Source organism: Cydia strobilella, chromosome 7 (assembly GCF_947568885.1).
Source record: "Cydia strobilella chromosome 7, ilCydStro3.1, whole genome shotgun sequence".
Taxonomy (NCBI): domain Eukaryota; kingdom Metazoa; phylum Arthropoda; class Insecta; order Lepidoptera; family Tortricidae; genus Cydia; species Cydia strobilella.
This window is the reverse complement of record NC_086047.1, coordinates 13,077,824-13,100,183: the sequence shown is the minus strand read 5'-3', so window position 1 is coordinate 13,100,183 and position 22,360 is coordinate 13,077,824. Positions and strand designations below refer to the sequence as shown.

The window sequence follows — 22,360 nt, the reverse complement described above, 5'->3', positions numbered from 1 at the left end:
GTATCTCATAATCCGTGATAGCTAGACAGTTGAAATTTTTACAGATGATGTATTTCTGTTACCGCTATATCAGCAAATACTAAAAAGTACGGAACCCTCGGTGGGCGAGTCCGACTCATACTTGTCCGGTTTTTTTTGTCTTAAAAAACCCTAGTAACAACCATCTAGGTTAGGTATACCATCATGGCGTAGGTAATTATTTACATGAAGGCCAGTGAATTGGCACCGTCCCTAATGATTCGGGTGAGCTGGTGATAACTTACAATTAGTTTGTCGCTTTGCACCAAAAGACGTTTGCGGTCAATTGAGTGAAAACAATTTAATTGCTGCACTCGTCTGGCGTGACAGATTGCCAGTCAGCTAAATGATGATACCTACAGCCTTATTTAAAAGTACCTATCGAACAATCTTGTTTTACAAAATGTACGATGCCCTTAAATTTTATAAGGTAGGTACCAATACTTATTTATATATCTTTCACTGGTTGCAGTTAACTTTGCTATTCTTGTTTGCTTTAAAATATTTGCATTACATATTTGTAAAATAGAATAGGTACCTTACTACCTACATATTTGGTGCAAAGTGTGATAAATTCGCTTAATATATTTGGCTTTATTTGGTGTCTTTTAAAGCGCTGGTGGCCTAGCGGTAAGAGCGACTTTCAATCCGGAGGTCGCGGGTTCAAACCCCGGCTCGTACCAATGAGTTTTTCGTAACTTATGTACGAAATATTAATTTAAATTTACCAGTCGCTTTTCGGTGAAGGAAAACATCGTGAGAAAACCGGACTAATCTTAACAAGGCCTAGTTGCCCCTCTAGGTTAGAAGGTCAGATGGCAGTCGCTTTCGTAAAAACTAGTGCCTAAGTCAATTCTTAGGATTAGTTGTCAAGCGGACCCCAGGCTCCCATGAGCCGTGGCAAAATGCCGGGATAACGCGATGAAGATGATGGTGTCTTTTAATGTGCATTACCTAAGCCTTTGACCGCCTGGTCGCTGACACGCGCGGCTACCGCCCAATATCAATCTTCCTGCATTGCAACAAGATTCACGACGACGTGCCGCACACGATAGGCGAGGCCTTCAATGGGTTAAGAAACCGACAGGCTATAGATCAAAAAACGTTTACAAATTTAGGCTATTTGTTTATTAACAAACGCCACTTTGTTTTTCCCAGTTGTACCGCGTTCGTCGCTGTCAGAGTGAAATCGGAGAGCTTTCATGGCCAATGCATAAGAGTTGATACTTTTTCTACTCCCATATTTGTCATATAAAGGGTCGTCACACATCTTTAAAACCCTACCTTATAGTTGTCAAGACAAGTCTTTAGTCTATTCCCAAAAAACGCATTTGTGCATAGATGCAGTATCTTTTTGGCACTTTTCGATATTTCGCGTAATGACCACTTAAAAAAATATTGTATGAAATACATTGTTGCCAACCTAGTTTTAAATGTCATCTTTGACAAATAAGTGAACCATACCATAGACATGTTTTTTTAATTTTATTTTTAATCCTTTAACAGAAGTGTCTCAGACTATACTATATATTTAAAATAGGTAGATACCGTAGGTAGAAGTCCACTAGATGACATGGAATATATTTATTAAATTTTCAATTTTATTTCAAAGTAAGTGCTTGGTCGTAGAAAAAGTATTGTATACAACGTTGTTTAACTGAGTCAAAAAATACTGACCTCTCTTAAGCAACGGTTGCATAAATAACTATTAACTTACCTAAAGTTCTGCACCCGGAATCTCCTGAGCGCGATATCGGCGACGGGCCGGCCGTCTTTATACCATGTGATGCGAGGCGGCGGGCGCGCGCTCGCCCTGCACTCCAGCCGGACACGGCTCCCGCGAGTCGTTCGCACCGATTGCATTGGTTCCACTCTTGCTGGACTACCTGCCGAATTAAAGTACATTGAGACGTTTGCGACTATTAGCTATGAGTGAAGGACGTGAAAGCATGTGATTACAGCTTAACCGCTTTCTTCATGTCATAAAAAATATTCGTTTAAAATTGAACTAATAGCTATATATGTATATAGTTGAATATTATACAACAAGATGGTCCGACGATCTGGTTAAGGTCGCGGGGAGCCGATGGATGAGAGCGGCGCAAGACCGGTCGTGGTGGAGATCCCTGGGGGAGGCCTATGTCCAGCAGTGGACGTCTTTCGGCTGATATGATGATGATATATGGCTGCATATGCGGTAAAGGGAATTGATGAGAAAACTTTCATCAATTTTAATGACATTTGATATAAACTGACATGGCTGTCGAAATTTTGGAAACCACTGGTTTTGGTTTTCTTGCTTTCCACCTACATAACGCACGTAGCACGCACGTACTTCCCTTCAAATATTACTCGTCTTTACAATTTCATATAAACTAAAACCATGTAGGACAACAAAAACGCTGAAATTAAATTCAGATCTAGTCTAAAAACTAAATTCCGGTACTTTAAATACCATACAAACTTTAAACCTCCCTAAAACCTGTTAAGGGTTGAATTTTGTAAAATCACATTTTGTTGTTTATTTTTTAACCTGTGCAAATCTTAACTTTCTATATACTTTCTATAATAGCTTTAGTAGTTACGGTTGTGTGTTTTTATGAGTGTGTCAGTCAAAGATCAAACTTATTACCAAAATAAGAGTATTTTCATGTGTCGTAAGCATTTAGGTCTGTGGCATAATTCGCTTGAAATAAGCTTATTACCAGAATCACGCGTTTCACCTCAAGCACTCAGTTCTCTCAAAAACTCGTCGCCTCCAAAATGTCCGTGTTAAATATAGACCGCTGTCATTAGGCCGATGGCCTTATTATTTCGTCTGACGAGTTACATATGTAACATCGGAAATAACCTGTATTATCTAAGGGAGTCGTAGCATGATGATTTGCCGCGGGTTTCAGAACACCCGTCCCTATCACAACAAGCCTGAACGAAAAGGAAGAAAAATCTTAAACTAGTAAAATAAAATCGTGCTATGGCGCCAAATGCCGTATGGATGAAAAAAAATTGGCTTGCTTTCAGGAAAAATGAATGCAGATCATTTACTATCTCTTTAGGATATGTTAGACTAATGTCTGGGAAATGGATTGGGTGTGGCTTTTTGAAATTCTTGTTTTGAGATTCTGGCCAAATTGAATACGATTAGGTACTATGAAAAAACTTGACTTTTAGGATGTTAGCAATGAGCAGATTGAGAGTTTGGTATATTGAATGCAATATTAGTTGTTTATGTGTAAATTATCTAATTAAAATACAGTTTTTGTGTTTAATTCATTATTAAGTACCTATCAAGGGAGTAATTTCATTAGGTAAATATGCACATACCCAAACAGTCTTTAAAAGTAGCTTAAGATGCTCAGATCTCAGGGAGATTGGGTTTAGCTATTGAACGTGAAAGATGCATTGGAAAACAAGCCCATTGTAATTTCAGTTTTTGTGACGACCGGCAACTAAAGAACGATTGTTTGTTTGATTCTTTCAAAAGCCGGAGAATTCTACGGATACGAGTGTTAAGTCGGCCAAGGCAAATAGTGAAAAATATATTTTGAACAGAATTGTGGTCACTCGGTTATAATAATCATATCGGTTATGATTCATAATGTGAGATTTATTAGGTTATTTTATAGAATCTTATCTAGAGATATGACAGATATAAGGTGTGTTAGGGTTATTCCGAAAGCTCTTTGGATGAGATAAGAGTAAAATAAGTCTTGAAAGTCACAAATTGTGATCTATTTCTTCATATAATTATAATAAATGCCGTTATTGTTTAATTGGATATTTAGTATTGGTCAACGTTTTATGAAAGTATCTAAGTACTTTTTATAAAACTATTTTACTTTCATGTCCTCTTGCCCTTTTTAAAATAGTCCCCATTAAATGTCATACACCAAACAGTAATTTGCTCGGCAATTTGAACACCATTATTGAAAATATTATTACACAATTTGTTTAGATTTTTTAATTATTATAGGAGTTAGGAGCGAAAAACAGCTTTCATACAAATATTTAAAAGCTCGGAAAAAATCAATTATCAATATATATATAATCAATAGCTATAATTAAAATACATCAAATTGTGTAGAAATATTTTCCATAATATCAATATCCAGGGAGGAAAATAAGGACTACGTTTGTATGGAAAATCGATTGTCCCCTATCCTCTTAAATGACTTGAATTGAACATAAGTTAATTCCTAAAATATTTTTACTCGTAACACGTTGGTAAAATCTGTCGGGAAATTTTGTTTTTACTGCTAGAACAGTATGTGTTATTTTATTATGCGGCGATTTAATTTAGCGACTTGTATTACTTCGGTTAGGTATCCAATCTGTAGTGAGAGTTTTTTTCAAACTGAAATAAGACATCGAGTCCTCTATCGTCATCGAAAAAGCTAAGTAAAGGAAATATTCTGTTAGTTTGAAACTTATTTTTACTTTTGGGGCATTCATTTCCGAAAATATTATATGTATTGATCAAAAATTATATTTTCTATTCGTTTTGAAAGACCTATATATAGCCAACGACATACATTAGGGTTAAAGCGAAGAAAAAAGCGGGTAAGGAAAGTACCCTAAATTTTTTTTCTACTTTTTATTTTATATGGCGAATCTATAAGGGTTCCTCGTTAGCTATGGAACTCTAAAAATTGAACATTATCATAAGAACCTACAGTTATTCAGTTCAGGTTCTTGACCCTTGGCATTTAAGCCACAATCTAGCGTCCCATCCAAGATTTTTAGGGTCCCGTAAGAAAAAAAACAGAACCCTTACAGGATCACTCGTGTGTCTCTCTGTCTGTCTGTCTGTCACAGCCTATTTTCTCCAAAACTACTGGACCAATTAAGTTGAAATTTGGTATACATATGTAAGTTTGTGACCCAAAGACGGACATGAAACGTAAACAAATGAATTTTAAACATAGGGGCGGCCCCCCGTATATGAGAAAATTAAAAAATAAAGTTTTTCAAACTATATCGTGTTACATATCAAATGAAAGAGCTCATTGTGAGAAACTCAAATATATATTTTTTATAATTTTAGGATAAACAGTTTAGAAGTTATTCAAGAAAATATACAAAAATGACCATTCCCCCCTTTATCTCCGAAACTACTGGGTCAAAATTTTTGAAAAAAATACACAAAATAGGTCTTTACCTATAGATCACAGGAAAACCTATTAGAGATGTGTAGTCAAGCGTGAGTCGGACTTAATTACTTAGTTTTTGATCCGACCCCTACAGGTTTTTTAATGACATTTCACTCACATTTCACATAAAAAATACATTGTTTAAATTGTGTAATGTTCGGAACCCTTGGAACGCGAGTCCGACTCGCACTTGGCCGGTCTTTTCCCATTCATAACGCCCCCACTTTATAAATGACGAACAAAATTTACGGAAAGCCTGGCCGGTAAGAAGTTTATGATGAGGCTCATTAGGATGCGACAATGGAGATGCCATCGACATCGTACTTACGAATATATAATATTTGCTAACGTTTTACGTCAATAGTTCTGTGTGGATTCCTACAGTTGTACGTTCATTCTTGCTAGCTAGACAGTCATCAATCAACGGATATTCAGAAAACCCCAATAAGGTCGTTATACTATGACGGGATAGTGCGTGGGCCCACGAATTGGCGAGAACTTCGTCTAGACGTTCATTCATCAAAATAAATAGATATTTTAATATATACCACAGGAAATAAATTTCAATGAATGTAAAAAAACTTTCTTTGCAAACTATGGAGTTGTGAGAAACAACTCGTGCTCGGATCTAGATTAGTAGTTGCTACTTAATTTTACGAAAACTACAAAAACTAACAATGTTTTTTCTCAACAATAACAATAACATTTGCTACTATTCTACGGGCTTATTTTATTTCGTGGACTGGCAGTAAAAAGTATTACATAATAAGGCAACTTTGTACCATCAACCACTTCTTGCGCTTCGCCATCAAATCGCTCTGTGTCACTCTATCACTCTTCCACATTAGTGTGACAGTGACAGTTGCGTTTTGATCGCTACGAAGCGTAGACGATTGGCATGTTGGCTACGCAACCTGGCCCCGTAGACAACAGAGTGATAGAGAGACACAAAGCGTTTCGTTGTCGTAGCGATAGCGATTGTCACTTTGGCTAGGCCGGCAGAAAGTAACAGCTCTGCAGGTTGTTACAGGTTTCATCAAGCACCTTGCTACTCTTGCTAGGTTCCATCAAATTGTTGTCAATTGCTGTTTAATTTTAAAAGTTGTGGGATAACTGAAGCCACTTGAAAAATTACCTGTCCTCGCCGTACTTCGCCATGCTAATCAATGTATTCGTCAGGCTATTATAAATAGTCGTCAGGTCGCATCCTCGACGGAAGCCGAATGGGAGCACCGCAGGTGAACTGCTGGCGACTCGCCAACTGACTCAGAACGACGACACGGGAACGACACGATTGGTTGAACGACATGTTCTTAAATGTAAATTTTTATGTTGCAGTTTTATGTATTCATTTACGTTTGTGAAGGCGATTCATACTAGGTTATACAATCTATACATGAAGACAAACAATATTGCCTAATAATATGTGACATTTTCAACCAAAAGGTACCACATTGTCGCTTGTCAATAAGGTTGATTTCAAATTGAAGCTGTATGGAAATAGCGCCTTATTGACAACCGACAATAAGTAACCTTTTGATTGAAAATGGCACATATCATTATCTACACACGACAGGGTTGAGTGGAGGAAACAAAAAAAAAACTTTATCTGACACTTCACATTTGTGTTGCTTAATTTAGTTTTGAACATGGATGTCTCGTATTTACAGGTATCCATCTTGCTTGCAAGGTTACAGGTAAGTATGCTTAACTTATCATTTTGTAAACTAAGGGCCACTTGCACCATTCACTAGCCCGGGGTTAACCGGTTAAACCTGGAGTTACCTTGGTTACCAGTACAATTTGACACTGGGTTAACGGTTTAACCGGTTAACCCCGGGTTAGTGGGATGGTGCAAGTGGCTTTAAGTCGTATAGTGTAATGTAATAAATAATACGTTTTAATTTCACCGCACGTCGTTAGCAGATTTGGCGTCGGTCTCGTTACCCGATCGCACTACTAAAAGTACTTAAGGTTATAATTTGCACCTGGCTCGCATGAGTGAGAATATTAATTAAGGATCTTTGAACCACTTACCTACTTGCTTTTATCTACACACATATCACAAACCCTCTCTTAAACCGCAAATAACGACCAGCACAAAGAAAATGTTTTGCTAGATCAAATTTTTTTTCCGTGAAAATGTGTTATTGCATATACTGAAACACCACCCACACACAGGCTAGACGTTAAAATATATCGTAAATTAATTATAACTACCATCAAGTCCGCCCACCGTACACCATACATTTCCAGTGAAGGCTTTTACACAAAGTTTTGCCACTATAAGAGAGGGCGCTAGGAGAGGAGTAGAGTTTGAGTGATCATAATCGTAAAAGTCGGTTAAAGGTGGAATAAACACTTAAGACACACTTGATTATGTTAAATTATTTTTTTTGATCGGTATTCATTTCATAAAAAAGAGACAATATGTTTTTGTCTAGGTGAAAAGATTGCTTAAATTAAACTATTATATGTAATGTATACTTTATTTGAACGTGATCTTAAAGTACATATTAATATATCAAGAGGAACTTAATTGCGGGTACAAACAGCAACACTGTTAACTGTCCATCGGTGGACCGTATGCCTTTTGTAATAAGGTAACTGTCAGTTAGCACTTGTGGGCGATGGTATGCAGAAGCTATTAAAATATTAAATATTAGTGCACTCCAAATAGTTATATTCATATCATCGGAAGATCAGCGCTGGAAGCCACCACCAACATGCTGAGATCCGGCCATTTCATGGCACTTTAATCTTATTCTATGTTTTCTTTTATATTATGTAATGTTTGTTTATGCTTACGAATAACATTTCATCTATTCTATTCTATTCATAGCAGGTGTGGGGTGTAGACATGTGAAGCGTAAGCTTTACTGTACATTTATTTACTAAACTTGGTTCCTTGTGAACTATTAATGTTATATGAAAACACCATATACTCAGGCTAAGCTAACTGCACCTTTGATAATTGACCAATCATTAAACTATTAAGCTTTTTGGAAGGCAAAAAAAGGCAAAAAAGGCCTATATTAATTACTTCTCGCTTGTGGGTATTTATTGAACAATATACACTTTAACAACAAACAACTCCGTTTCACTCGCAATGACTGTGAGAAACATGTCCATTTCAAATACTATTCGTATTCGTAAACTATACGTAAACCACCCTTACTATTATAATTAAAATGTTGTTATACCTATTGAAATGAGTTGTGGCGGGTAGTAAAATTTTTATGACTTACCTGCATACGACCACCAACGTTCTAAATGAAGACCTGAGTCAGGGTTGCCACAAGTATCGTTATTAAACACTTCCACTAATTGTTGTTCTTGTTATAACTTTACATATAATTGGTCAAACCAAATTGTCAGTAAATAAGAACAAAAAACCGGCCAAGTGCGCGTCGGAATCGCGCACGAAGGGTTCCGTACCATTACGCAAAAAACGGCGAAAAATTCACGTTTGTTGCATGGGAGGCCCACTTAAATATTTATTTAATTCTGTTTTTAGCATTTGTTATTATAGCGGCAACAGAAATACATCATGTGAAAATTTCAACTGTCTAGCTATCACGGCATGAGATACAGCTTGGTGACAGACGGACAGACAGACAGACAGACAACGAAGTCTTAGTATTTGGGTCCCGTTTTTACCCTTTGGGTACGGAACCCTAAAAAACTATACTTATCCTTTTCTTTTGGGTGCTAGTACTAGTGTAAGAAAAAGATAGTATGATTCTCTCTGTCTGTGTTTGATATGGGACAGTCCTTAGACAAACTATAGCAATAATCTCGTAAAAATATTACTTAATTGGTGTGGTAGTGGTAGGTATATAAAAGAGAAAAAAACGAACAAGTGCGAGTCGGACTCGCCCACAAATTCCGTACAAATTTAATTTTTAGTAATGTAAAAAAAACCCTGTCAGAGTCATTGAAATAACCCTGAAAAAATACACTAGCTGCATTTTACTATGGAAACCACCATCGATAACTTTTATTTATAGATTATTTATGAAAGCTTAAAAGCTTAATTATGACATAAACCATGGGAGGTAGAGCTTCCTGAGTTGGATTCAGTAGACATAAAGCAATGACTAGTAGTAACGATGGGGTAACTAACCTTAATATACTATTTTGATGTTATATCCTAATCTAAAAGTGCCATAAAGAATTGGCAGTCATAAGTAGAAGGTTGAAGTTTCAATTAGTGAATGCCTATTAAAAACAATCATTTAGCTTAGCGTGTCAATTATATGTGTCATGTGTCAATTCAATTTACACAGCGTAAGTGTGTACCGTCGCCATCAGATATATCGGAGCGGCCAAGGTATTCACAAATACCTGAACACGCCACTATTGTCAAGGCTTTAAAGTACATGTTCAGATATTTTTGAGCACCTTGGCCGCTCCGATATATCCCATGGCAACTGTACCTAATGTAATTGAAGGCCTTTTTAAAAAAAAATATGGGACCCTTTTTACCCTTCAGGTACACTAAAAATTAGCACCGAGCGGTAAAATGTCTTTAAAAACATTCGATTTTATCAAGCAACTACGCACCAACAGTTTAAATCTGTGTGCGATATTAAATTTAGGTTCGAATCTATCCTTGTTAATCTCTTAGGCTTAGGCTTTTGCGGTTATTATATCAGACTATTCTCGGTCTCGGTACAGCGCAGTGGAAAATCTCGTTTCCGCGACGATGTATCCAATGAAATTGCACCTGGCGCATTAAACCAAAATAAACGGTGGATTTAAAAATCCGTTTTTAATCCCGAATCGCTATAACGAGTACGATAAATAAGGTACTTCATCCGGGAAATTCGATGGGCACTTGGCACGGGACGTGCCGGAAAATTTATCAGTTCGGGAGCTTCTGGGTATTGTGAGTCACGCGTTTGTTGTTTCGGCGGTGCACGGTCACCTTTGGTCTAGTGGCCGAAGCTTTGGGCAAATGAGCAGTTGCAAGTCGGGAACATCGGGAAGAAGTTGTTTTCTGTCAAAATTTCAGTCTAAGTAGATACATTTTTAAATCGACTGTATTTTCTTGTATCGATTTCGACCGTATGTCTTTATCGTCAAGCTAGCTCGAGACATCGCATTGTGCCAAAAGTCTTGAAATGTTGTTGAATCACACAACGAGTTTCATGACATCACTAAAGTTGTAGTAACATAAAACGACTCCATAGGTATGTCTATGAAATAATTATTCACTTGATGGATAAATAGGTAGGCGTCTCAATAAACAAAACGACAAACCTATCCATACACTATTTATAATTGCAACCGACCCTATATAGGTTTTCCTTATCTAAACAATAAGCGTATAAAAAGGACGCCAAATAGAGCCTGCGCGAACGCCGGTGGTGGGTAAAAACAGCGTAGTACGCAAGCGGGGCGCGGGAGCGGGCTACTACGCTACAACGTCGCGGGCGCTACTGGACTCTACCCAGAGCGACGGTAAAATAAAATATTATACTTACTAAGGTGAACTTTTCACTCCAGCATCTCTACCCGAAAAGTTCACCTGCTATATTTTTATATAGCTCTACTAAACCATTGCAGTATACATATATTATAATAAAAGGGAGGTCCTTATTTAGTCGAAGTTAAATTTATTTATGGGACAACCGCTTAATGTAATCTCTGCCACTAAAAAATGTTTTTTTTTTTTTTCAAAAATTTAAAATACGTAACGTAAAACTTCTGACATGGATGAAAAGGCATAATAATTATTATTTAGGGGTCGCTACCGCACTGAAAATTGGAACCCATAGTGCAATATGTTTTTTTTTTCGATTTTTCTTTGTGGAACGACGAGGCAGTTTGTATTTATGTGCAATTTAATATACAATAACATCGCTCACGTGGTTTTATTTTCTATAGAACCAATTTTAATCTAGTACCAGGTTTTGGTCAGACTTCAAAAATAATCTTGTATCCGTGTTATTTTTTTTTAAAGGCAAACCTTGAGTTAAACGTGTAATAATTCAATATAAAAACTACAAACTTTCGTTAGCCCCCTCTAGCTTAGAAGAATCAATTGACACTCAAACGTGACGACGGATAAGTATGTATTTTGTAAGTCTCTGATGGTTACATTAGGTGTAACATTCGAGTCACTAAAATTGTGATTCTTATTGGCGACCAAAACAAACTTGAGTAGAAACCAGAACACACTGGACCTTTTTTTACCGCATTCGGGTTTCCTTCGGCTTGGCTCGGGTTTTTTCGCACGCCCGGTTTGGCGCGACTCCATAAACAGTTACCGAGGCAACCCCGGCGGAATTGTTTAAATGAACGCAGACGTATGCGCGTACGACGTGGGCTGGTGCGGTTTTTCTTTTAAACTAACACGGGACTTAATCGCGTAAAAACTTACATTTACGTGAAGCAATTGAAATCAGAAAACATCGAAATTTCAATCGAAATGAGGGACAGGGGATTTCGTCTTCGTGGAATCCAGTGATTAGCAATTATAAGGGGGAAAAACATCCCATCACATAATTCACAAACCATCGGATGTCGTGTGTTGTTAATAATCAAGATCAAGTGCGGGTAGTTCGCAAAACCCGCGCAGCAAGTTTTTTTTATCTATTTAATAAAAAGGTTTTATCACAGGGTTTTATCATCTTTGATGATGGCACCTCCATTGTTACAAATCAGAATCACAAATTTACTTACTTACTGCTTACTGCTAGCCTTTCTCCGCAGACGTCTTGTCTGGATGCCCTTGGCATAGGCCTCTCCCATATTCCTCCACGAGTCCCTGTCCAGAGCCTGTCTTCTCCAGAAGGCTCCAGCCACCTGTCTGAACTCGTCTTCCCATCTCATTTTTTGTCTTCCATTATTCCTTTTTTTTTTTTGTCCGTCTCTTGGGTACCATGTTGTGATGTCTTTTGACCATTTTTCTCTTTTGTCTCGGAGCATGTGGCCGGTCCACTTCCATTTTAGTTTTTTCATAGTGTGGTTTACGTCGATTATTTTTGTTCTCTTTTTAGCAGATTTTTTTGTAAGATTTCATTGGTGTAACATGTACATCTAACTTTTTGATATTGTTAAAAAATCAGCAGTTAATAAAAATTAATTGATTATTACTCAATAATTCGAACTTTCATATTTTTCTGTCAAAAATTTCGAACCATTTGACATTTCAAACTCGATATTTCATATTATTTAAAAGTCCTTGGAGTTTCGAATTAACGAGAGTCGACTGTACACCTAAATAAAGTTAGAAAGTAGTTTTACTGTATAAAACTAACTAAGTGCATAAATGGACATCAAACTTGACTTAATGTGTTTTCAATTTCATTTTTTGTGAAAACTGAAAACTGCCCTTACAGCGTGTGCATACACAAGGACCAAAACTTGTATTGCAAACAATGTCTAAGAGATTTTTTAATCGCTATTCGCTGTACTATGTAACTCTTTTATTTTAACGATAGTAGCAGAAAATACTTCCAAAATTATACATTATTAGTCTTTCGGAAGAAGTCTGCAATATTAGTTGGCTTCAAATCACATTGCTGAGACTGATCAATAACTTTTTTATCAGTTGTGCCTGAAATGCTTTTTCATCAGTGTCGTTTTGTAGATAGAAGCTTTGTAATGTGTCGAATTAGGCTCTTGCTTCCTTTACTGACACCTCTGCCAAAGATTTTGATGTATCATCCTCATCTTCATCGTTGCTTTTTTCATTTGTATCTGTAGCAGATAAAATATCGCCATTGGTTAGAGAACCCGAGACAGCAACATCTTCATCCACCTGACGATCTGATAACTTCGAATTGCCGAGTGTTTGATGCCATGAGTTCGAATTAACGTGTCGTTTTATTATGTAGCTATGATTTTTTTGTTTGAATTACTAAGTGCTTAAAAATTTTGGTATTGATTTTTTTCGAAATATTAAGAGATGTTCTAGGGAACTCGTGAAATATTAAGAGATGATCGTATCGGAAGTTGGCAGCCGCGTTCCCGAAACCCCGTCCAAAAGCGAGCGGTGGAACACCCCAGGGGTTTTAGTCCGTGTGAGTATAACCTTAATAAGAATAACCTACATGTAAATCTTGAAAAAACTAATTTTATGAACTTTAATTTGCAGACCAAAAATACACCTAATCTAGTTGTTACTTACCGAGACCAATAATTAATGAAACTGACTCGACAATTTTTTTAGGTTTAAGCTTAGATAGTAGTCTGACATGGAAAAATCAAATTTTATAATGTACAAAACTTAATCAATTTAGTTATGCATTGTATAATTTAAGGAAAGTAGTCAATCAATCGGCTGTATTGACAGTCTATCATGCACATGTAACGGCTACTTTAAGGTATGGGATAATGTTTTGGGGAAATGCCACTGATCGTGAATCGGTTTTTATGAGTCAAAAGAAATGTCTACGATCAGTATGCGGTAATACAACCATGGATTCATGTAAACCTCATTTTATAGAATTAAAAATACTGACAGTCCCTTGTTTATATGTGTATGAAATAGCAACGTATGTCAAATGTAATATGAATAAATTTACAAAATACAATAGCCTGCGTCATCAGGAAATAAATAATTATAAGTCATCCAGAACCGCCTTTGTGTCTAAAAGCATAATTGGTAGGTATGACGCCCCGAATATTTAATAACTTACCATTAAGCATCCTAAAACTAGAAAACATAAAATAATTTAAAACTGCATTGTATACCTTTTTAGCATCTAAGGCATATTATACTATTAAAGAATATCTCAATGATATACATTTGTAATAGAGTAGGTATAAGTAATTTGAGCATGCAATACACATGACATTTTAAATATTTGCATTTCTTTGTGACAAATTATGTATAGTATAGTAGATTTGATATCGCAAGTTAAAAATATTTGTAATCGTTTGAAAGATATAATATAATATGATGCATGGTCATTATAAGCAATGTATTAGGGATAGCTTTAAGCCATAGTAATTAAGTTAGATTTAAGTTATATTGCAGTGCCCTACAGGGTTTCATAGCTGAACCAATAAGATGTACCAACTTGTATACCTATGACAGCAATAAACACACTGATAACTGATTACTGAGTCGGACATACCAACTCGGCTTCTCCCGGGCCGGGTGGGATCCATAACGAATTTCCCCTGGGTCAAAAAAAAAGGGGAACTCGTGATAACTTCGAATTATAGAGAGGTTCGAATTATCGCTGGTTTAAATTAACGAAAGTCAACTGTACTAAAATTTTCATTAAAGAATGCATATTTTGTAAAAAAAAAGAAAATTTAAATTTTTATATTTTGTTCACATTTGGGTCAAAATTATTTTATTTTCGTTGTCTTGTTTTTTGTTCCCAAAAAATGTGGAGTGGAGGTTATTGTAGGGGGTGCAATTTAGTTTTGAATTTTTATCAAGAGAATTATAATCTACAGCTAGAAAGGCATGCAATACTCACTCAACTTTTTTTTTATTTGATAGAAGACAAAAAAAAGCGTGACAGAGTGGTCAGAAATAAAACAACAAAAAGAATTTTGACCTGGTTCTAGTTGACGGGGTTCTAGACAGCAGCTAGAGAGTTCTAATATAAGGACAGCAATACAGATGTCATTTGTAACAAAATCGAGGGGTACCCCAAAAATTCGGAAGAAAAAGTGGTTTTTTAAACCCCCCAAGGAAGTACGAAGGTATGTACTATTTTATCCTGTCTGTTCATTAAACATTATCTAAGTACATATGTAAGAGAACACTGCAAATAAAAACGAATCTGAGCAGAACTAAGACATTTGTAGTCTAAGTAACATAAAATTTTCACAATTTGAATTTTTTCATGCTTCCTTTTTTAGCTGCGGTCGTTTGGTACTTTAATTTATACATCTTTTATGATTTATGCATCTTATATGATATGTTTTTCAAACCCTCAACATGTGTAAACTTGCACCATCATCGGTCGAATTGCGTGTAGTCGGCAAAATCAATACCATCTTTTGTCCATCCTCAGATGGAGCGAGATGAGATAAGCGGCCGCATCCCATCGGAGGGAGACACTTTGTTTCTTACCCCCTCCTTTACCTTATTTTACCACTTATTTTTAAAGATTGCGTGCCTACTCTGGCAATGAACATATTATAACGATTTCTGATTTAGTTTCGGAAAAAAATACGAATATATTCACATTAATAAATTATTTAAAAGGAAACTTGTAAAATATCTTCACTTAAGGAAGACTTTTTTTTCGAAATTTCTAGTAACTTTTTCACGTTTGGGGAGCTAGGGGAATTGGGCGTCGTCTTAGAAAGTGACGTTGAAAACAAAAGGGTTAAATTCTGCACTAAAATGTCCAAATATATATCCATATTTAGAATGTTTTGCCAATTTGGTAACTGGTGACAAAAAAAAAAACTAACTTTTATGGTTATGTGACGAAAGTGAATGAGGGCTACCGCGTTTAATTTCGCCGCTAGGGGCGCTAGTGTAGATGGAGGTCTTTCAAAATGTCAAATGCATAGAAGTTTTGGGGGTTTCAAGCTTTTTTATCGGGAATTTTCACTTCCCTTTCCTTACTCATAATTGTGGTAAATCTTTGTCCATCTCATCCATCCATCAATAGATAAAACTCAATAATTGTTAGTGGTTTAAAAAAGTGCCAGCTAAAATATATGCAAAATTAAATATATTTATTAAATAGACGTATTGATTTTATAAAAATAAGCGTAGAAGAATTTGAGATCTGTTTTTCTGGACCTACATCTACAGTGGCGCCAACTGGTGAGCACAATAACGGTACCCCTCATTGCTATCTAATCACATATCACATAAATGATTCTCCGTAATCTCTGTTACTTCGTGGATGTGTATGTATCGATCGACACAAATACATCTAAGTATAGTTGCGATTGGTTATTCTTGTATTGTGATTTTATCCATATTGTAGTCACTTCCCCCTTAAAGCAAAATTAAGGAAAAACCTAAGTGACTAAAAATTTAAGTCGAATATATTATGGTTTTGCTAAGTCGGCGGCTTGAACTTTCTGCAGCTCCAGGCACTTGGAATACACTTAAATATTTATAGGGTATGCGTGGTAGCCAAATTTCGGTATAATTTTATATGCATTCTTGCAAATATCTACAACATAGCACTCGCTAACGGACAGAGGTCTAACTATGAAAATTTAACAAACACTTATCTGGTTGAACTGATGAATACATGGGTACTTTACTTTTAATACCTTTACAACTTAAAACATTTTTAATACACATACATGGGTAGGCAATTTTTATGTAATATTGAATAATAATTAAAAAAAACAATCTCTTTATGCTCGCAAATTATAAAATATTAATACAGCAACCAACTAACAAATATAATTATAAACACATTATGAAAAACAGCACGCGCATACCAGTCTTGCCTCTAATATCGAACGCTAAAATATATGTGTTATACTCACAATTGTAGAGGCAAGTTTGGTCTTTTTGTTTGCCCATGAGCTTACTGTTAATCTGTGTGCTGTGTCTAGACGGTCGCGTGACGCTCCCGGGCGATACCCGATTTAGGAAATATTTTAAGTTCGATGACTCTACATTAGAGGTCGTTAGTTGCTATGCAATTTTGCAGGATGGAGCCAATTTCACCGCTTTCTCTGAACCATCTAAATTCTAAATGCGTCTGACCAGGTGGACGTGCGAATATGGATTTTAGTGGTGTCTCTAGGGAATTGAGCAGGAATTCAGGAATGGGCTGGCGTTTAACGTAGTCGTATTTTCATTACGATTTCTTTACATATTTATTACGTATAGAGCATTAGTGTATATATATTCGTGGAAACTACGAGGGCCTGTGAAACAAATAAAGAATAAGTATGTGTATGGTTAAAGTAGTGAATGTATATAGTGATAGAAAAGACAAATATGTATACAATACTAGCCCAAATATGCCCTGCAATTTATTTTACCCGTTTCTAATTAAATTGACATAAAAAGGATATAAACTTTCTGTGTGCCAAATTATACAAATCCATTTAACCGTTCTAGTGTGATTGAGCGAAAACTTTTAAACATGTAAACATACTTTCATATTTATACTGTATAAATTATACATTAGGAAATACGTACGATACGTGTACGTACGTGAAGTAAAATATGTAAACAAGTAATTTTCCGAAAATCTGACATGTGATAACATGTTAGCACTGAAAGCGCGATAATTTTTTCAAATAAAATTGTAAAGCGTGTTCCAATTTCCGAGTTACTCATATCCAGACGAATACATAGTATATAAAATTATTCTTCGAAAAGCTTTCGTCTCTGTAAATAGGTGAACTATATGAGATACATATATGTTTTTTATAACGATGTTAATGAAGACAGTGACATTATGTGGGCTTTAAGATTTGTGGAAAATTTCACGTGTGAAGCATTTACTTCGGGTTTAATGTTTCGGGTAGGTACTCGTATATGAAATAATAACATTCAACGTAGCTAGTTTTCAGTGTTTGCTTTTGCTGAAAAATAATGGTTTCGATGTAATGCATTCAGTTATATAAAGAACGAAGTTCTTATTTGCCACTAAACTTCGCCACGAATTCCTCTACCTTAAATTTTTAACATTATACGTAAGTAGTTTTAACAGTAGGTAAGATAGAAAAGTTTTTATTATTGCAGAATTCCATTTCACTAATTTGCCATTAATGCTACAATTACACAAGTTCATTAATACAACTAAAAGAGCTGTAAACTATTTTATTCTACTTTTATTGAAATCCTATACTGACCTTTATGTCAGAAGACTCAGAAGTCAAAATTAGCCATCCTAAAAGTATCCGAGTATGGGTGGCATTAATCGGCAAACCAATAAAGGAAATAAAAACACGTAAAACAGATGTCATTATTAAAAATATACCTGGGAATGCCGATTCCGCATTTGAACAAATAAAATGAATAGAGAAATTCAAATAATGTCTTCGGCAAACACGAAATAAGTAGGCGGTTTAAAAATCAAAGAAACCGAAACATCTCTTCAACAAACATGCGCATTGTCACTATTACTCCTGTATCATCTATGTTTGCATTTCACAAAGCTAAAACTACCGTTTATTTATTTACTATATTGCTTTGGATTGGGCATATTATTTTGAAAGAGATGACGATATTTGAAAAACAGAAGTTGAAGAAGGATGAACGAATAGAACACTTGCGACCACAGCGCTCTGATGAAGAAACGAGTGGAATACAAAATGAGGTGCAGTGACAATGCTTGGGATTCCATAGCCGAGCAACTGGGTTAAAAGGTGAGCTTGTCTTTAGTGTCATTACCCGTGCAAATTTCTATTAGAGTCCACGTCGTAGCAATTTAAAGTCTGATGGCCTTTGACGTCTTGAAAATTTTAACTGCAATAATAATTGATCAACTATAGTAAAATCTAACAGATATACATAATAGTATAAGTTTGACAAGTATATCACGACATTTAATTTTGAACCGTACGTTTTTGTACGAATAAGTATTACTGCAATAAAAAAGAATGACACATAATTTTTAGTAATACATATATTATTTATCATCCATTTTTCTATAAAAAAGTATGATAGCGTCTACTTTTTTCTCTACGTAGGTATAACAAAATATTGATCTAAGATTATTCTGTCTAGGAAACTTTGTAATAGTGCCAAAAGAAATGACTCACTGACGCATATGAAAAAAAAAACTCGTATGTTAGCGTTACGTCGCCTGGCTTACAGATACAATAGTGGGAATAGTATATATACAGTTATAAACGAATGTTAAATTTATTTGTTTACAATGGGGATTGCAAGTCCGAATGGCATTGTTCATGCAGTCTCATGTCAATCGATTTTTTTTAAAGTTTATTAGTTTATTGCCCTAGAGATTGATCGTAGACAGGAACAGAATAGTTGGCTTGGTAGATGTGTACAAGAAGTGAGGATACATACATTGATCGTTGCAATGGAAGCTTACGATTGAAACTACGCATTATAAGAAGTACCTACCTATCTGTCTGATCGTGATTTTTTTTGACGAAATCGTTCGTATTAAGGCGGGATTCCACCAGTGTGCGGCACAAGCATATTCAGTACAAAAATGATTGTGCAGTACAGTGCCGCACACTGGTTGAATCCCGCTTTACATTAACACTTTTTGCGAGTGCTTGAAGAAAACGCGAGGCTGCGAATTAGCTCTATGCATGTTTTTTTTAATGTTTGTAATTATAATTTATATCGTTTGAACACCGAAAAAAAGAAAAATACTTTTGTAAACCTTCACATTATTTTATAAAAAAATATTTAAAATGTTGAAAAATTTTGAGCGGTTGAAACGGTCATAATTTTTGGCGTGATGACGTCACACGTTGGACGGTCCAACTGACGTTTGCTACTGTGACGTTTCGCGCGTTTCGCTCACTAGCTTTTCGCGGGCAAATTTTTGTACTTTTTAAGGTTTTATTTATTATTTTAAGGAATTAAATGATAATTTAATAACGGAAATACATTTGTAACATGATATAACGGTAACAAACATCCGAATAAAAAATATGATTATTCCAGGCATAAAGTCTAGCTAGACTAAGTTCACTGAAATCAATCGTTACAGCCATTTCTAAAAACACGCTTAAATTTAGATCTGCGAAGAAGTCAGCAAGCCATGAAAAAGTACTTCAAAATTGACTTGATTTATAGTATATAAATGCAAATATCTGTAGGGTCCCATATAAACGTCAATCGACTCTCTTTTTAATTCCAATGCTTCTAAAGCACTAACTTATAATTGCGTGTGAAATGGCAATACAGACACAGGTGGTGGCAATTAGGGTACATGGCATTTCCGCCTGACTCCAATTTAGGTGATCTGAAGCATCCTGAAAACGGATTGAGTTATTATTATGTTATCATTAGTAACTTGAATTAAATTTAAATTTAAGTACCTAATGACAGGACGTCGATTATTTAGACCAAAAGTTATTGAGCGTTATGCGATAAAGAGTGGCGGGCGTCAACCATTCCCGTCGGACAAGCTGAACTTAATTAACCCTACTGTGTCTTTATTAACGCCTCGCCAATTTAAAGTTGTTTAAATTTGGATATTGTAAACTGTAATAAATGTCATATATTAAAGAAAAAGTGACGAAGCCCTCCAGTGGTAAAGGCCGGATTCGAGCCGGCGTCTTTAGCAATCCGGGATAACGCCTTGAACCCCTAGGCCACCCCGCCACGGCGGAACCGGTCCCAATTTCTCGACTATATGCCATCTTACTAAGACTAGGCGTCTTTCACCAACTTTGGATATTGTTATTATTTAAATAGCATGAAGGTTACTTTAACCGCTTATGCTTTAATACTTATAATCGTTCTTAAAGTTCTCGAAGTTGGGCTTGGCATGACAAATAACAACAACTTTAAAGATTCATGGCGTCCAACGGGTTAAAAGTACATTATCGTAGGTACCTACTTTACATCCTAAACGACAATACTTAAAGTACGTATTATAGTATATTGTATCTTACTGTACATTTAGCTCAGATTAATATCGAACACTTTTCTTAATGGTGTCGACAAAAATAAACTTTGTCAAATGTACCGACGACACGTGAATTTTGCTTTTTGGAGGCCCTGCCACACGCATAGCGTGTGTCCTACGAACAACGAATTTATTTTAATTGGCCCCGTTATTTCTACTTTGTTGCAATCAGGATGATATCAACCAGACGATATAATTAATATTATTAACAAGCAAACACAGGCTTAGGGATGTGACCACCCCATCGCCCGCTGGTTTTATTATACCAGGGGCAGCTTGTGGCGAGCTGCTGCTAAATAACATGATTCCAATAACATTCTGATATCAGTGTACGTTCGAATTGGCCTGTTAGTGTTATTCACCGTACCTATATAATTATTTTCAAGACGAACAACGAACAACCGGGGATGGCGATATTTTTGCCAAAATCGTTTCTTCCAGATCGCGATTTTTACCAGTCGCAATTTTTACGATTTTATTATTTCTCAATAGCTTCCTTTCCCTAGTCACACTAGGTAAATAGGTACAGTCACCATCAGATATATCTGAGCGGTCAAGGCTCTCACAAATATCTGAACACGCCTCTATTGTCAAGGCGTTAGAGTGCGTGTTCAGATATTGTGAACACCTCGGGCGCTCCGATATATCTGATGGTGACTGTACTATATATTATAAAAATTATAAACTGAAATAGATATGGAGTGTTCAGTTTATTTACGTTATTCAATTTATGTATCTAAGTACTCAAAATTATTTTAAGTTGCCTCTAATAGAAACTACTATTATTTGTAAATTGTAGTAGGTATTAGTAGTGGAATTTAACCCAACACATTTGCGCTTATGAAGTAGCGGACAGAAACGTATAAAATAAATATTTCAATAAATTGGGGGTACCAATATTACAAATACCAATAAATGATTATTTCAATTTAAGCTTTGTGTATTTTATTTTCTTAGATACAGCGGTTTTTCTCTTCAAATATGTAATCCCTTTTTGCAACCTTTGCAAGTTCCCTGCTGTAAATTCTTTCAAATGCACTGTATAAGGATCTCTTATTTCGGCCTCACAGCGCGCGCGCATCTCCCACGGCCCTTAATCGATAACAATCGTTAATTACACCCGATTAAGAGCGATTATGGGACCCACAAGAAGCGACAGTCACCAAACTGTTTAATTAGAGCTCGATCGTCAAATTGGAATCCTTGATCGTCTTAGCTTAGCGACTTTTAGCACTTCATAAGAAAGTATTTCGTAAGTTTGACTGTCAGACAAAGTTAGCATTAATCATGTTACCTATTGTACTCCGAGTAGTAAAAAACTTTAATCTTAACATTTTGGTGCCATGAATTCTCGAGGGGCGAGGAGAGTATGAAAGCCAAAGGAAAGCTAAAGAATATAATAGTCCGTTTTTATGTGTAGCGTAAATAAACACTAGACTGTTGTGCAACAAACGGATAGAGAAACCGCGTATTTTTATATATATCCCATTCAACGTGTAACCCAGTTAAGAGGTATGGACAGGCGGCAAGTGGGTGGTGGCCTTGACACTACTGTTTCATTGTTGCAAACCCTTGATACCTACTCGTAATTAGTTTACTTTCGTAATTAACTTTTGTCTTATCCGTACTACTCTATAATTGTCAGCATTAGCGGTCTTTTTCCAACAT

At 35.9% G+C, this 22,360-nt stretch overlaps 1 protein-coding gene across 3 annotated transcripts in view; it reads right to left on the bottom strand.

Moving 5' to 3' along the window:
• Positions 1–22,360, bottom strand: part of LOC134743242 (protein vein) — a 111,297-nt gene that overhangs the window by 17,790 nt on the left and 71,147 nt on the right. For all 3 annotated transcript variants that reach the window (XR_010127999.1, XM_063676650.1, XM_063676648.1), the window contains exon 2: positions 1,736–1,904. Coding sequence is in view for 2 of the 3 variants with exons in the window: in XM_063676650.1 (XP_063532720.1) it covers positions 1,736–1,904 (169 nt within the window). In the remaining variant the exon portion in view is untranslated. The remainder of the gene's footprint in view (positions 1–1,735; positions 1,905–22,360) is intronic.